This window comes from Sycon ciliatum, chromosome 1, assembly GCF_964019385.1.
Source record: "Sycon ciliatum chromosome 1, ocSycCili1.1, whole genome shotgun sequence".
In the NCBI taxonomy this organism is placed as follows: Eukaryota; Metazoa; Porifera; class Calcarea; order Leucosolenida; family Sycettidae; genus Sycon; species Sycon ciliatum.
This window is the reverse complement of record NC_088643.1, coordinates 49,376,015-49,394,199: the sequence shown is the minus strand read 5'-3', so window position 1 is coordinate 49,394,199 and position 18,185 is coordinate 49,376,015. Positions and strand designations below refer to the sequence as shown.

Sequence of the window (18,185 nt, the reverse complement as noted above, 5' to 3'; positions counted from 1 at the left end):
ACATCAAGCCAACATGCTAAGCGTCACACAGAGCAGCATGTAACAGTTATTGTCCAATAAGCAGCACAGAGAGTGTAATGCGCATGCGTGCATAATAAACGCTCTCGCGGCAACATGACTGACATCTTGATAGTGATATGTTATACATAATAGCGCCGGGGCACGCGCAATCATCGATGTATCATAACAACATGAGTGACTGCGTGGTGGATAGGGTTAGAGTGCATGGGTTATAACAACATGAGTGACTGCGTGGTGGATAGGGTTAGAGTGCATGGGTTATAACAACATGAGTGACTGTGTGGTGGATAGGGTTAGAGTGCATGGGTTATAACAACACGAGTGACTGCGTGGTGGATAGGGTTAGAGTGCATGGGTTATAACAACATGAGTGACTGCGTGGTGGATAGGGTTAGAGTGCATGGGTTACAACAACACGAGTGACTGTGTGGTGGATAGGGTTAGAGTGCATGGGTTATAACAACATGAGTGACTGCGTGGTGGATAGGGTTAGGGTGCATGGGTTATAACAACATGAGTGACTGTGTGGTGGATAGGGTTAGAGTGCATGGGTTATAACAACATGAGTGACTGTGTGGTGGATAGGGTTAGAGTGCATGGGTTACAACAACATGAGTGACTGCGTGGTGGATAGGGTTAGAGTGCATGGGTTATAACAACATGAGTGACTGTGTGGTGGATAGGGTTAGAGTGCATGGGTTATAACAACATGAGTGACTGCGTGGTGGATAGGGTTAGAGTGCATGGGTTATAACAACATGAGTGACTGTGTGGTGGATAGGGTTAGAGTGCATGGGTTACAACAACATGAGTGACTGTGTGGTGGATAGGGTTAGAGTGCATGGGTTATAACAACATGAGTGACTGTGTGGTGGATAGGGTTAGGGTGCATGGGTTATAACAACATGAGTGACTGTGTGGTGGATAGGGTTAGGGTGCATGGGTTATAACAACATGAGTGACTGCGTGGTGGATAGGGTTAGAGTGCATGGGTTACAACAACATGAGTGACTGTGTGGTGGATAGGGTTAGGGTGCATGGGTTATAACAACACGAGTGACTGTGTGGTGGATAGGGTTAGGGTGCATGGGTTATAACAACATGAGTGACTGCGTGGTGGATAGGGTTAGAGTGCATGGGTTATAACAACATGAGTGACTGTGTGGTGGATAGGGTTAGAGTGCATGGGTTATAACAACATGAGTGACTGTGTGGTGGATAGGGTTAGAGTGCATGGGTTATAACAACATGAGTGACTGTGTGGTGGATAGGGTTAGAGTGCATGGGTTATAACAACATGAGTGACTGCGTGGTGGATAGGGTTAGAGTGCATGGGTTATAACAACATGAGTGACTGTGTGGTGGATAGGGTTAGAGTGCATGGGTTATAACAACATGAGTGACTGTGTGGTGGATAGGGTTAGAGTGCATGGGTTACAACAACACGAGTGACTGTGTGGTGGATAGGGTTAGAGTGCATGGGTTATAACAACATGAGTGACTGTGTGGTGGATAGGGTTAGGGTGCATGGGTTATAACAACATGAGTGACTGTGTGGTGGATAGGGTTAGAGTGCATGGGTTATAACAACATGAGTGACTGCGTGGTGGATAGGGTTAGAGTGCATGGGTTACAACAACATGAGTGACTGTGTGGTGGATAGGGTTAGAGTGCATGGGTTACATGACACACTCACGTGTGGTTGGCGTACACAGGTACACGTCTTGTATCCATGGATGAAATATCGCAAGTTTCATTGGCGGATGGTCCGTCAAAGCTGCCAGGCATACATCTGGTTTAAAGAAGGAAGAGACGAGGCAGTTCATTCGAGTGTCAACGCCTGTCAGCTTCCATGGTACATTTTTCCATGGTACATTTTTCCATGGTACATTTTTCCATGGTACATTTTTCCATGGTACATTTTTCCATGGTACATTTTTCCATGGTACATTTTTCCATGGTACATTTTTCCATGGTACATTTTTTGCAAAAACCAAAACACCAACATTGTTACCTACACCAAATCACTGCCCTGGGGTGGGTCATGTGCAGCTATCATACCTCACTGCCCTGCTTGCACTCATGTGCAGCTTTCATATCTCACTACCCTACATTCACTATAAGCCTCACTACCCTACATTCACTATAAGCCGCCGTTATTCTTTGCAGGAATGACCCCTCCCCTTCCCCACAGGAGAATTAGTCCCCTCATAATTCCATCAATCTGCACCCCCCCCCCCCCCTCTCCTCTTGTTGTAGACTTCCCTACATTCCATCCCATTCCCTCTCCCCACAACCTGTATCAAGCACTGTAGACTCGATTAGTGCACAGCACACGGCATTTTGGATCGCAACCATACACTGCAATCTCCATGTTATAAATACTGGCTTGGGCCACCAGCAGTATCCATCAGTGTATAGCACTCGTTCTGATTGTTTTAAACGCATTATGTCATCTTCCTTATTGACCCAGGCTACGAGCATCACTAGAGAGTGAAGACGATACAGATGATAGGGCATGCAGTACCAACCTGCCACTCTGCGGATCGCTGACGTCCATGCACCAGCCGCAGAAACGATCCTGTGCGGATGGTGTGGCAAGGCAGTCACTACACACAGTCCGTGCCGAGCAATTCCTGCACATGTCCGGGCTGCAGAGAACATGCAAATAGAAGACATCACAGGACCGGCGGAAGCAGTTATTGATTGGTCCCGCCATACCCTAGCCTTCTATACAGTTTGTGTATGATATGGAGGGTATACTATGGTGTACACATGACCTCCTCAGCAGTAAACAGATGTTGGTGGCCAAAAAGGTTGGTCCGGCCATGCTTGGTCCGGCCATGGCCGGACCAACGTCGTTCCGCCGGGCCTGCATCAGTGGTAAGGAACTGAAACAGTCAGTGCAATAGCCTAGACTGAGCCAATACTTGCGCAGTGACGACAAGCATAAAGAAATCTAACAGGTATTCAATGTTGTGCAATACTGCTTGTCACAGTGCCTTTCCTGTTTCAACTAGAGCAGATTCCTGTTTCAACTAGAGCAGATTCCTGTTTCAACTAGAGAAGATTCCTGTTTCAACTAGAGCAGATTGAGTTGTTTCAACTAGAGAAGATTGAGAAGCTCAGAGTGTACCTCCATAGGCACAATGCTCTTGTTGACACTGAGAAGTGGTGCAGCACGGATTTAAGTTGAACCGGGCTCAGAATTGCATGACTAACCTGTTTGAGAAGTAGAGGCGACACTGTCCGTAGGCATTGACAAGTGGCATCTTGGCCTGATCATGACACTTGCCCGTACTGACACACCACACGCACGGCCGTGCGAACCCACCAAGCATACACTCATCGCATCGGCTACGTCTGCATTGACACATGACACAACAGGAATACTTGTGCACAGTAGCATGGCAGGGAAACGTGGCAGCCATGATGATGCATCAGGGTTGAAGTAAAACAGGGACACGTGTTCGTGTCAGCTGGTTGGGTAAAACCTTTGAACAAGGTATTCTTCATTACGTACATAACCGCACCTGTAACACACTACGTACATAACCCCACCTGTAACACACTACCACTGTGTTGCCTTTCTATACATAAATGAGTGGTGTAAGGTGGCCCATAGTCAATGTAGATCGTAGAGGTCGAAGGAAGGCGGTGTTAGAATTCAGAGACTTCTTGTTCCAATGAACTCTACATCTTAAGGGTGGTGCTCTTCACCTCGGCCTAGTCACTGTTGCCTCCGCCGCAATCAAAGTTAGGAACCCAATCTCAGATGCATGTGTGTATGCTGAAAACTAGGTATTAGCCTTTTCACCCTTGCAACGATGTTTCGTACACTTGTATATTCAGACCAGATGAAATGAAGAGAGGAGCAAAAGAAGCTCCATTGCCTTAGGATTTACCACCTCATGAATTCCTTTACAGTGAACTAGGCCACACATTCTTACTGAGGACAAGGAAGAGGACATTCTTGCTTCATCCTGACAGTAGAGGAGCTTGCCACTATGCTTCCAATCGTTCCTGGTGCGATCAATTGGCAGAATCCATTCATATTCCACTCACATGCTATGCTCTGTACACGCATACACACACATACACACACAAAACGGCCCAATGAATATCAAGCTCCACCGGTGTATATTGAAGAGAGCCAGATGCAATGGTGACATACTGAGCCCTACCACAATGGGTACAAGCAGAAATGTTGTCTACAAATAATTCCTACAACTCCTAAGCAAGGCTGTTCACCAGTTGAAACGTCTGCTCACAGATGATGAATATACTTCTTTTGAAGTACTGAAAGCATGAGAACTGGACTAAATGCCATTGGTCCATCATTCAATTCAGCGGGGAAACTCTTTGGACGAAAAAATAATTCCTGAAAAACATTTCTGCATATGTCGCAGTTTTAGAATTGCATTTAAGTCTAGCCATGCTGTACATGAGCAGCTAGGGACAATGACTGCTGCCTGTTACGCCGTCCCCCTCCCCCACAACCATCTCGCCAAAAAAGATAGGATACACTGCAAGAACATCATATTGGTTGTAAATTATCGTGATAATAGGAAAGCAAGAATGTTGAGTAGCCTTGCGAGGTATGTTTATGAAGGTACTCGGGAATTCGGGTAGCACCCACCGACTTACATCCAGACAAGCATCGCATGTATCACGATGTTGACACGATAGACAGCTAGCCGAGTCCTGAATCCAGCTGGAACCATTGAATGTAGCTGGTCCGGGGCAGGATCCGATTTGAGTGCTGGACATGTGCACGCAGGTTCCTCTCTGCGCACACCATCCACAAGAACTGTTGGTGACGCACGCCGAGCAGTCCGTGTGCGCTCCGCATGCATCACTGTAGAAGTGGAACGCCAGTGGAACCGCCGAGAGTGTACCCAGCGTGTTAACCGCAGGCTCATGTATAGCACTGCTATACTCAACAGGAGCTGCAGCACCGAAGCTGAGAACATCAGCAACATCCACGGTGGGTACTGGGACGGTAGTTGGCAAACGTTGCTCAGTAGGCGCGGAACGCAATGACAGGGAACTATCTGAATCGAAATACACGGGCTGTGATGATGGAGACTTCGCTACAATACTCGGTTCCTCAATAAAGGAATGCACACCGCCCAGGGCTTCCGGACTGGAATTTCGGCCACCTGGTACCTATATAAAAAAGCAAAAAAAAAGAAGAGATAGAGCGTGTAAGTCCACGGGAAAATAGGGCTGGCATGAACACGGTATTTCACAAAAATCTACTTTAAGTCTAACTCTCAGAACATGCCCTTTGTATGTGATGCACACAAGTGGAACTTCACCGGCTAACTCTTCTTATAACGTTATTGACCACAATGATTGTCAACTTATCATGCAAACCATAAAATTACTGTTGTTACACAACTTGATAACCTACAGTCTACACACATATGCATATGCAAATGTGCACAGACATGTACACGTGGATACACTTGCACACCTACCCATGCACACACATGCGCATATGCACCCCCCCCCCCCCCCACACACACATACACAGATACAAACACAATTACAGCATATAACTGACCAGAGTAACATTAATGTCCCCGGACACGGGGTCCTGAGTGTTGGGATCCGACTCAGCAACGACGCGCAGCCACACCCAACCATCGTCAATGTGCACGAAGAATATGCTTTCCACCGGCTCGCTGACATTAGAAAGCGCAGTCACAGAAGCTGCTGTTTCCTGTACCAACAACGAGTACAAACAGGAGAAAGGCTAAAACGTGCCACATAGATCCTAAACTTGATGGTCGTCCTTTTTTTCAGAAAAAATGGGGAGGGTGGGCGGATTTAATTTTTAATTTTTTAATGCATTATTGCTTGATCACTGAGGGTGTGTTTGGTTGGTACGATCTATAACAGGATCCAACAGCTGATGCACACGGAGCAGCCGCATGCCAACTAAACGGTACTCCAGAAACAGAGCACATTTTAGTGAAACGTGTGCCAAGTTTGGTTGTATTCTTCAAAGTGTGTACGAGTTTGGAACCAAAATCGATGTTCCCGTCAGGTTTCACTACGAAAAAGCGAAACTGCTCGGTCTCCGTACGTACGTATGGACTAGACCTCCGAAAATAATTATATAAAATTTCCCGGGCGGCCCCCAAATTTGGGGCAGGAGGAGACAATCATCCAGTATATTCTTTGGCTTTGGCCTTGCAGTGGAATCAGTGTGATCAGTGTGATCAGTGTGATCAATGTGATCAGACGTAGAATCTACAGACCCCCATAGAGAACAGGAAAGTGTGCTTAGCATCTGGGGTCCTTCAACTCCGAACACACTACAGAAATGGAGCACTACACCGGCCGTCCTGGATAGTGTCCGTACTAAGCAAGTATATGTCTTATCAGGGTATGTAAAGGACGAGTTCCACTGCATGCCTCCTTCCTGACACAATGGCGCAGAAACCAGTGGACAATACGATGGACCGTGATCAAAAAATTGAAGGACAAGCTAAACTATAATATTGCAATGGGAGAAAATTTGAAGACCCCTGGAGTTTGATGATAGGAACGGGGTGAGGAAATGTGCCGAGTCTCTTGCCCAAGACTTTATTTGCCTGGATAGTGGATAGTAGTTAGTTGTACTATTTGAATGAGAATACCTAATGGTGCAAAAGCACTAATGTACATGTTTAAGGTGGCCAGTTGTGAAAAGGGCGTAGCATCTAGGGAAGTAACATGAAACTATATTAACTAAAACGACGGCGTGCATTCCGACCCCAGGACTTGAAGTTCTACATGACCCATGTTCTGTGCAATTGTGGCTCCCGGCCTTGACCTGCTGAGCCTAAACGCACCCAGACCAGCGCTGCCATATGCAAGCATACATAAATCAGCTCTGCTGCCCCGGGGCGACTATAGAAAAACCCAAATACTTTAAACATTCCCGGAATTGCCCACATATTCAACCTAACTTATAGTATTATGCTAGAAACTCCTCGGCAAACACTTGCATTTCCACAAAAGGCAGCCGCATTTCAGAAGCAATTCCTTTCTGGCCAGATAGCAAAGGCCAAAGGGCTCGCAAATCCTACAAATCACATGCTAAAAAAACTCACTCACCAAAGAATCTTTTTCGCTGCCCAGGTCAAGACGAACGCTGCCATGTGCAACTGACATTCGAACCTTTGCGGTCCGGTTCACACAGCTACCGTTGTCTCCGAGAGCACGGCAGTGCTTGCCAACAGAGAGGGGGTTGATTCCACCGTACGCCACCACTTTCTTGACAGGTGGGCTGGTTGGCGACAATGGCCTAGTGAAGCTGAATGATGCTGAACTGACAGGCCGGTGAACAGGACTGGAAAATGCACTGTTCGGATCAGCAGCTACATCACACTGACTTGCTGGATCACAGAACATACTTGGCTGCAGAGCAACCTGTCTGCATGAAGGTGTAGAGTCGTATTGTGAACACCACGAACAGACAGGCCGACTGTCGCGGTCATAGCCGGAGCGCCATTTCAAGCAATCCGAGCAGTAGCGCTGGAAACTGCACAGGTCATGACATGTGCCCAGATCGGACAGTGGTGTTAGGCACACGCGCCCGGACAGTGCCGTCGGAATGCACTGCGCCGAGCCTGGTCTGGCCTTGGCAGGAAGCGACGTAACGTTGAGCACTTCCGGACACCAGATACACTGTACGGCATCCAGGCATGAGCTCACATTGCCGCGGCTGTAGCAGTCTGGCACAGGATCATAGCTGGTGAGAGCGCTCGGCAGCTGAAATGCAACCAGGTCGTTCTGTGCTGACTCGGCAAATCCGCCCATCACCACAACACGATTATCACCAAGCTTACTGGCCGAGTGACCATAGCGCTGCAGGGATGATGTCAAGTTCAACGAGCGGCGTTTGATGGGCAGTTTTGACATGGGTATCCAGCGATAGCAAGTGAAATCATAAATGAGAAGGCTTTCCGAAACCGAACACGGATTTGATGCTTGCACACCAGTAGTCAATCCTCCTACAAAGAAACGGAGAAAGTATAATGAATATATTTATAAAAATTGTCACACAATAGTACTGTGGGCAACGTCAATGCCATAAGCCCACCCAATCCCCCCTCCCCTGCATCTCCCATGCCTCTTCATGTCTTGCCTCTTCTTCGTTTGGAAATGCAGCCAACACAGTGGTGATCTCCAGGTGAATTAGGAAATTCACTTTCTCTTTGTGTGAAACTGTCGCGACGAAACAACTATGGCAGCTTCCAGAGTGTGTTTGAAGGGAAACTACTCTGGAGGACCTTAGTTAATTCTCCACCTGTAATCCATAAATCACTCTGGCTGTCGAGATTCTAAGAATCCAGTTCCTTCAAACTTGCAATATGGACGAGGTGGGTTGTGGAACACATTGCGATTGGGGAAATGACGGGGAGAGAGAGAGAGAGAGAGAGAGAGAGAGAGAGAGAGAACTAGAGAGAGCTAGAGAGAGAGAGAGCTAGAGAGAGAGAGCTAGAGAGAGAGAGAGAGAGAGAGAGAGAGAGAGAGAGAGAGAGAGAGAGAGAGATAGAGAGAGAGAGAGAGAGAGAGAGAGAGAGAGAGAGAGAGAGAGAGAGAGAGAGAGAGAGAGAGAGAGAGAGAGAGAGAGAGAGAGAGAGAGAGAGAGAGAGAGAGAGAGAGAGAGAGAGAGAGAGAGAGAGAGAGAGAGAGAGAGAGAGAGAGGAGAGAGAGAGGAGAGAGAGAGGAGAGGAGAGAGAGATAGAAAGAGAGAGAGAGAGATAGGGAGAAAGAGAGAGAGAGAGATAGAGATAGATAGATAGATAAAGAGAGAGAGCGAGAGTGAGAAAGAGAGACAGAGAGACCAAGTCTGCGCACCAAGACCGGTTGACACGACACCCACAGGGACCTAACATAGATATAGGCGACAGTTGCACCATCATGCCCATCGCGGCTTCTCACTTCTCTCATGTCTTTCTCATTACTACTACTTTTCACAGGTTTCCTTTTGTTACTGTGCTCAATCTATCACCCTCCCTCAACTTCATAATGGCTGGATTACATCTTGTTATGAGTTTACGTTGTATTAAGACAAGTCAAGAAGTCACCAATGGTCTAGGACCCCCCCCCCCCCCTCTCCCGAAAAAACCATGACAACAACAAACAGCTACTAGTAGCTTGTGTGTTTAGTTGCATTTTCAACTCCTCACCATAGATAAGCATGTATTTCCCGAAGACTGTGGCTGAGTGAAAGGCACGGCCAGCGGCCAGTGATGCAGAAGAGCTTGACTGGGGTAGTTCCATCCAATAGTGACTAGTCAGGTGAAACATGAATAGGCCAGGTGACGTTACCAGCCTGTACAAACAATGCCAACAGTGACAAACAAGAAATAGTTGCAAAAACTAGTAAGATGCTGCAAGCATACACACATCCAGATTGCACACTTGAACAAGATAGTCCTGTGACTCACACATGTGTATTAATATTACATACCAGAGACAGTAATCCATATGCGTGTGCTAAGAAAACGGGCACCATGTATGGTGGGGATGCTGCTGATACTAGTTTTCTTCATGGTTTAATACCAACACCACAAATTTCACACTAAAATCATACCCTTTTTCTTAACAAACACATTTGTTTGTAAGAAAAAATAGAAGAACAGGTTCAGTAGTATTTCGATGCATACGCGGGGGGGGGGGGGGGGGGGGTGATCCAGTAGCAAGGTGAGAAATACACGGATCAAATGCCCTTACTTATTTTTGTGTGTGGCCACGAATCCACCAAACACAACCATCGTGTTCAGCTCTTCATGGACAACAGCTGCATGACCAGCGAGTCGCAAACGTTCCGACAGGCCAAACCAGCTCTCGGGCAAAATTCTCACCGCATGCCATGCACCGGTGGCCGAGTCGAAGTGGTACATTACATTCCTGAGTTCGCCAGAGGAGTTGTAGCCTGCAACGAGCAAGAACATAGGTTACATGCACGGCGTTAATAGCACTGCTTGTAGTTGTTTGCAAGATGGCGATGAGTAGGATATACTCGAAGATCAATGATACTGAGTCCAAGTTACGGTCAATTGAATGCCATATGAAATTTAGGACCAGGCTGCTACCTTAAGCAAGCAAGAGGTATGGTTCACTTTTTATAATCACTGCTCACTTTTCACATGTAGTGTTCAGCATGCAGGAAAATGACTATACTGCGTATCGTGCTGTGTACATTGATCCCAAGGTTTTTGGTAGGGGGGAGCACCCCACACCTCACCAGTATAGCTCATGTAGCGCCGCCTACATACCCCTTGTTGTACTGTTTGGTCTTGGTTATGTTTGGTTTCCCCTCTTACCGTAGGTATCAGCACTGCAATAAACAAAATAAATATAAAATGTCAGCCATATGTGTGTGCAGCTCACCTCCAAACACGACGATCGACGAATGATTTAGACACATTGAGTGCAAACTGAGCGGCTCGGCAGCATTACTTTCAAGCTGGCTCCACTCGCGACTGGTGATATCAAACATCCACATTTCATTTACTCGTACCCCACTCTGCAGCTCACCGCCGAACACATAGAGACGAGTATTGCCCACAGCAGTCATGGTGTGTTGGTATCTCCCAGCCTGGACCCAGTCAGTCAAACACACAAACACACACACACACACACACAACAACAACAAAAAACAACAACAACAACAACAACAACAACAACAACAACAACAACAACAACAACAACAACAACAACAACAACAACAACAACAACAACAACAACAACAACAACAACAACAACAACAACATCAAGAGCGCTATACTTTGTGGCATCAATGGAATTACTCCCAGGTAACAGAGCAGGACAACAATCAACTTGAAAAGGCACGCAGCATCAAGAATACAGACTGAGTGTACGAGTACTTCGGAGTATCTGTGAACAATGAACTGATAAGTGCACGTAGTCAACAAGTATATTATAAACATAGCACACTCAGCGGAGGACGTTCAGGTTGGTTGTAACTCTGAGATTCATGCCGCTAGGCAATCATCAGACAACTGGTCCTAGGGATCTACCCTGTAGTACGCTTATAAACACATAGAGCCACAGGCATAAACAAAAAGTTAGCGCTATGTGCAGGTGGGCGCTAAGTCTGGTAGCACAAAGGTATTGGGAGAAAGTTAGCGTGGACCAAGGCGCTAGGAGTGAGTCGAAGTGTCAGGAGGGTGACGGGCAACAGGCGGGTGTGGGCATTAAAGCGTGGACAGAGGCGTTGGGGCGGCTGTGTGCAGCAGATGGGTGGAGGTGCCAGGAGGGTGGCGGGCAACAGGGGAGTGAGATCGCTAACTTTAAACATAGCTGCGGGAATAAAGTCATTTGGACATATTGCTACTGGTACAGTTTATATGAACTCCTCCACTACATTCAAAACAGAAAAAGAATTGCTTACAGGACGTTTTTTGCTGTGGGAGGTGTTCACATGTCGCCATTCACTGGTCCTGAAGTCGTATACTATCAAGTCATCAAGAACGCTCTGCCCGCTGTGGCCTGGAGCATCACAGAGTCAAAATAGTACATACAAACCCCAAAAAGTCAGAATGCTGTTCAGTGTCGCTGTACCGCTGATCTGCATAAAGATGCCAACTGTGCGTGGCCAGTCTATCCACCGATGAAACGAATATTCCTATGCAGGAAATGCACGCTCAATCCCCAGATTCCATTGGGATGCTTCTACATGTCGACATTTCCTTGTTGATAATCTCTATCATCACTTACCGCCAAAGACCCAGAGTAAACTATACCCATCCTGCGTGGTCATTGCAGATGAATGCCCGGAACGAGACGGGAACGCAGCCGAGCCGGACGTCAGAACATACGCCTTGACGCGTCCAGCCAGGGACAGTGCAGTGATGTTGGATGGGAAACTGCACTCGTCGCCACTGTACCCGCGGTGGCATTCACACAATCCGGTGTTCTAGTGTACAGAAGAGCACAGTCACAGTTTACATACGTTAGGATCTCAGGTGTTCTGATACTACAAATAAAAAAATTACTATTGGCATAGGAGTTTGTTCGTTCACTTGCTTTGCCCAAAGTTGCAAATACACGCAGGATGATTACTAGTTGAAAGTGTTGGAACACAAATTCATTCTCACCGCCAGAACTGTAAGCAGGGACGCCACCAAAGGCCAGGAATGCTCTACCACTAAGCCTTGGTGTACTCATAGTCACCCCAGCAGAGACTGTTCAATCACTTATCTTTATACATGTACATTAAACCAAGGGCCGGACATAAACCTCCAAAGACGTGCAGCTCTCACATCACCCGTTCCACGTAGTGCGTTTCGTGCCATCAAGAGTCCATAAACCCCGGGGTTATGGACTCTTGGTGCCGTGTAGAATGAAGGTCAGCGTGCGCAGTCCGGTAATCTACCATTTTTCTGGCATGACCTGTGTGGATTTCTGCCGGGAGTGCTGTTTTTACTACCCTTGCTGGACACGTAAGGTGCACAATGCGAGCACTGCACTGTGTTATGATGTGAATTTTCATTGTCGGTGGACCCGTAGCAAAGCCATGCAGAGTTACACACTATTGGGCGGTTAAATTCTTTTGATTACACATAACTCTCCAGAGTGTGGAACTGCCGATGGAGAGACTGTGTGTGCCTTCAAGATGCAAGGCTGGCCGTGCACATTTCAGGTGCATTGCATCACACAAACGATGCACATGGAATTCTGAAAGTGAGTAATGCCCGGTTGGTTATGGGGAGCTGCACACTTCTGGGAGAAATGTACCCTTGGCTTTGCCTTAACATAGATTTCCGAATTCAGTTTAATGAAGAAGCGCGATCTGTTACCTCTAAGCACGACGTCGCGCTTCTTCATTTCATTCTATGTATAAAACTGTGCTTTCAAATTAAGTCTAGCCATTAAGTCCCCCCCCCCCCCCCCCCCCCCCCTCTGGATACACCACTGGCATGTGTGATATGTTAATGTGTTGCACGGATGGGGACTGCTTTGACTACTGTTCTGGCAATACATTGATTGTGCACCACTACTATCCATAAGCACCAAGCACAACCATCCGTCAGAACTGCCATCGGCTATACTTCTAAAGTACTGGCTTTAGGCGTGCATTGTAAAAGACACGCAGCACAGACCCAGACGGAATGCAACCTAGAACGCAGGCTGGACACACATACCATACACATACCATACACATACCATGTTGCACTCTCCCTGCCCTTTGGAGCTGTGGCAGTCCCTTGGACAGCGCAGCACACCGCAGAACTCGCCAGTCCAGCCTGAATGACACGGTCCGCAAGATCCATCTTTGTTGCAGCTACCATGCTCTAAGCACTGTTGTGTGCAGCTGTCAACGCTGTACGATGCACTGAACGTGCTCTGTCCGGAGACGTACAGGGAAATGAGCATCTGGATGAAAAGCAAAAAAAAACAGAACGACATGGAAGCTCATCCGAGCTTACAACGGGTAAGCTATGTGAAGAAATACAAGGGGGTCTGCTTCCTCTTCGTTGAAGGTACTAAGAATACATAACGAACCCACTCACTTACGTTTTTGGCTAATATGTAAATGATCCTAATCCCCAGACCAATATTGTAATACTAGTATGTGCTAAGCAACATGCAAAACTATTTTCTTTCTTCATAAGTCTGAGAGACTGAAAAGGGAAATTTCCTATTTCCTTATACATCTATAGTACAACTGTACTCGAGGTAAGAATGACATACCGATCCTGATGTTGCTGACACAATCCCTTTCGAAGTGCTGTTGTCATCTCCGCCGACGGTGACGAACAGCATTGGTGACTCCTCAGTAGCTCCATCATACACATAGAGATAGCCCTCAGTGCACAGCGACTTGAAGTGTCTGATGTTCAGATTGACGACAACACTAGAAGAGCTTGAAGAGTCACCTGGCATGTTGCAAAAACAAACAAGAACAACAAACAAATAGCGGGTACACAAATTACTGTAATTTCACAAATTTTCGGTGTACTTTTCTTTTCGGTACTTTCGGTGCATCTGTTTCATACCCAAAATTTCAATACACCGAACAAACACTAACACACGTAATCCAATAGGGAACTGCTTCTCTGTACCGAAAATTTCTGTTCACCTAACCTGGCCTTTTGCCCTCATACCGAAAATATTGAGCACCGAAAATTTCTGAAATTAGAGTACACGCAGAGAATAGCTTGGAATTAGAGTACACGCAGAGAATAGGCCGTTGGAAGTAGCATGTAGTACATGCTTCCATTTCATGTGGAACAGAAAGCGGTGAGTGAAAAAATAGCACAAAATGAAGCAGGGAAGCATTTGTTAGCGCGGCAGTGGCATGCGTACATCACCCCAGGGGACACAAAAATAGGAAGGAAAGAGAATCGCATTAAATTATCATTGTATGTGCACCGCTCTCCTCATGCCCATGTGATTCAGCTGAGAGTTTTAGAGGCCATTTAATTTTTGCTTTCACTTGTACAAGCCTAATTCATGTATCCAAAGCAGAAAGCGTCTTCACCCTGAAACTGTTCACTTGGTACCCGGTGGGCTTGATGTTGTCATTGCTGTCCCCTTTTCACTGTTCCCGTGACAGTTTCGTTAGATTCTTTTTCCCAATTTCTTTTCGTCCCCTGGTGCGATGAGCGCATGTCACTGTTGTGCTTATCGCTTCCCTGCTCCGTTTAGTCCTATTCTATTGTTATGTCCATTTTACTACAGTAGAATGCCGATTATCCGAACGTCTACAATCCGAACGATCATGATTTTTCCACCCAAATTGCACCATTCAAATGGTGCACAGGATGTACGGCAACAGGTTGAAGTCGCAATGGGTCCCCAAAGTGTTATTTTCAGGAGCTGGAGTGTGTTGAGTTCCTGTGGTACTGCTGAAGAGAAAGAGAAATGATGAAAACATGAGGGGGTATGCATGTTTTAGATGGATGTGTGGCTGCTCCCTTGTCCAAACATACTCCTCATCCCCCCACCCGCCGGAGAGGTGCAGATAATTGGCACTCTACTGTCTTGCAATTGCCTAGAGCAGAATATCAATGGATTTGTGAATAGCTTGCACAGGAATTGCCGAGTGTCAACATTCACAGTGGATGAGCGCAGGTTGCAAGGAAATACATTCCTAGAGTCGCCAACACTGACAGACACTTGCACCATACGGCAAGCGAACGCACCAATTCTAAAGTGGAATTTGAATTTTGAAACTGCTGGCGGCGATAATTTTATTTCTCCAGGGACATGAATATAGCTGGGATGGTTGGATAATTGATTTGATCAGCACATTAATTTTCAGAAAACGTTGCATATTTAGATCAGTCTACTACAAAAAAATTAGCTCCCGCGCACCTTTACCATCTGAACTCAAATAGGCGGCTTATAGGGCCCTAGTGCATAGTGATAGCACTCCTATCCTGACGCACCGTGGCTTTCACTCACCGAGAATATGCCATTGGCGAACACCAAGTGAACATGTCGGTGTTTGCTGGCCGTCACTCGCTTCTCGGATGTGCTCAAGGCTACCGCTGCGGGCGCTTGCCAAGTCGTCCACATCTACTCGAATAATGTCCTTCAGGGAACATTCGGTGCTCGAGACATGAATAGTGGCGAAACATTGGTAGGAAAATAATAGGAGGAGAGAAGAAAGTACAAAGGAGCAACGACGACGGCAGAGATTGGGTGTCCTCCAAGACATCCCCTTGCGGAGCTAGCCAAACTTCTCCAAACGATTCTCTGCTCTGATGAATATTCCAAACAGCATGCTAGAAGGTTCAGGTCAACCGGTAGTGCAGCCTGGACAACAATTATTATCTTTACCTCACTAACTTCATCTGAGCACCAGTAAATTAATTGTACACTCTCCTTGTTGTCCAAATCCAACTTTCCCAGCACTACTGCCTGGTCGTTGTAGAAATCATCTACGGTCTGAATGAACACAAACGTTGACAGAATGACACCACCAACTAAACTAACTAAACTTCTTGTTCAACAAACGTGTAGTGGAGTGGCACTCGAACAGGTCGGTCTACTTGTTCACTGCATGCACATGATGCAGATCCATGACCACACCACACAGTCTGTCTCTACGACATAGTCATAACAATCTTATCATGTAGTGACACTAGTCTACGATACAGTCAGTGCAGACTCAGTACATGTATGACAGACTCGACTATCAATTTTTACTACAGAGAGTACAGTGCTGGCAACTGAAATCCGACCCCCTGGGCGGCGCGGCGCCCCGCCCAGGGGGTCGGATTTCAGTTGCCAGCACTGTAAATTAGTGTAATACTACTACTAGTACTAGTAATACTAGATCTACTACTACTAGTAATAGTATACTTCGAAGTACATGACTGACTGTCTGTACACAAAATCTTTACAGTACTGACTGTCTCAGTGTCTGGCGCCGAAGAACGGGGGGGGGGGGGGGCTTCAGATCAGGGTTCTTCTAAGTAATTAGTTAGTTAGTTACTAAATAATTCTAGCCTACAGCCCGTTCTTATTTTTAGCGAACACAGCAGTTTCGTTCCTATTCGATGGTACAGTCTTGCATTATTGCATGTCAGATTGACAGCATGAAACAAGGTGGAGGACACTGTGTTCGGAAACGGTGACCTTACTACAACCTTCCGCGGTTGACAGAGCCCCGGTCCCTGCGGACCATCTGAACCATTCAACCATAATTATGGGTGTCGCACCCGGTTCTGACTAGGCAAGGGCGGGTAATGCTAGCATTATGGCTGGTATTATAGTCCCTTTTTTCCAGGTGGCATAATGCTGGCATTATAACACCATTTCGCATGCAAAATTGGCATTACAAGCATAATTGCCGGTCGACAACGGTGTCATGCATGAAGCTGGGTAGGTCCAGTTCCGAAAATCGTGCATCTCAGAACCTGTCCGGCTTCGTCCGGAGACTTGATGTTGCAAATAAACCTTCTCAGTGGATTGTTTCAGACAACATGCTCACTGCTGTTTAAGGTTTTTTCTTCTACGCTTTGGCCTTGATCCAAGACTTTTCCAACTTTCAAACTGGCATTATGGAGTAGTGTGAGCATTATAAGTGGCACTATATCCTCATATTATGAGCATTGCCTTCAGACAGTATTATCACAGCAAATAACTAGCATTACCCGCCCATGCCTAGTTCTGACCCTCATTATGCTAGGGGGTTGGGAGACTACTCCCGACGTCCGTGTTTTGTTCTTCGCTCTTTTTCTTTATGTCGTCCTGGTGGTCATGCGGCCACTGAAACTTCAGCTTGTATAAAAAACTTCTTTTTCTTCCAACTTCTGCCCATGGCGTCCTTCTCTCAGCTCGTCAGCTGTCAACAGTTTTTTTGTCATCACCATGACACTGTCGCGAGAAGGTGCTCTCTTAGACGGGGCTGGTGATGTCCCGACGTGGCCATGGGTAGGCCTTCACCACGTCGGAACACACCGGCTACACGTCGGTCACGTCAACTACTTATGTTTGTAAATCACATCGTTGTTGATCTTGTTGCGTAGTTTTGTTTTAAAAAACCTTTCAGTGGCCGCATGACCACCAGGACGACATAAAGAAAAAGAGCGAACAAAACACGGACGTCGGGAGTAGTCTCCCAACCCCCTAGCATAATGAGGGTCAGAACCGGGTGCGACACCCATATGGTTCAGATGGTCCGCAGGGACAGGGGCTCTGCCAACCGCGGAAGGTTGTAGTAAGGTCACTGTTTCCGAACACAGTGTCCTCCACCTTGTTTCATGCTGTCAATCTAACAATTGCGTGAACTATAACAATGCTTAATTAACACTGGTTTTTAACCAGTGTTGGGTTGTACAACACTACAATCTTACATGTACCGGTACATCTATGCAGAGTTATACCCCTGATAATCATGATAATAGCTGCTGTTGCTGGTCTTTTACTCCAGTTTTATTGAACACAAAATTAATGAGTGTTAGGAAATTTGAGGCCACATGCCACGTAATGCTCTTTTCTCTCCGAAATTGAAATTGAAATTGAAAAAATTAATGCGATTGCGATAAACAAGCTATTATTATACAATTTGAAACTCGGATGTTGAGCCATAAATAAATGTAAAAGAGAAAAGGACATATGGATACGAGTTTAGAGTAACTCTCCATCACTGTAACATGATACTATATACAGTCAGAAAG

The 18,185-nt window shown here is 46.4% G+C and overlaps 1 protein-coding gene across 1 annotated transcript; it reads right to left on the bottom strand.

Annotated features, from left to right (window-relative positions):
• Positions 1 to 1,691: 1,691 nt before the first annotated feature.
• LOC135830848 (multiple epidermal growth factor-like domains protein 8) lies at positions 1,692 to 16,020 on the bottom strand. The gene is made up of 15 exons (XM_065343052.1): positions 15,463 to 16,020; positions 13,747 to 13,931; positions 13,219 to 13,428; positions 11,770 to 11,968; positions 11,444 to 11,541; positions 10,420 to 10,627; positions 9,760 to 9,961; positions 9,213 to 9,358; positions 7,132 to 8,030; positions 5,591 to 5,749; positions 4,669 to 5,190; positions 3,972 to 4,096; positions 3,244 to 3,384; positions 2,553 to 2,672; positions 1,692 to 1,813 (listed from the first exon to the last, which is right to left on the bottom strand). Exons 1-15 carry the CDS (start codon positions 15,716 to 15,718, stop codon positions 1,714 to 1,716), a joined length of 3,570 nt encoding a protein of 1,189 aa, XP_065199124.1. The 5' UTR covers positions 15,719 to 16,020; the 3' UTR covers positions 1,692 to 1,713.
• Positions 16,021 to 18,185: the final 2,165 nt, after the last annotated feature.

Coding starts and splice junctions, on each gene's coding strand:
- LOC135830848 (XM_065343052.1), bottom strand. CDS start 15,718: ATGTCTTGGAGGACACCCAATCTCTGCCGTCGTCGTTGCTCCTTTGTA. Junction 11,542..11,769: donor TTTACTCTGGGTCTTTGGCG/GTAAGTGATGAT, acceptor GTGATGCTCCAG/GCCACAGCGGGCAGAGCGTT. Junction 3,385..3,971: donor TGTCCTCTTCCTTGTCCTCA/GTAAGAATGTGT, acceptor GTGTCAATGCAG/ACGTAGCCGATGCGATGAGT.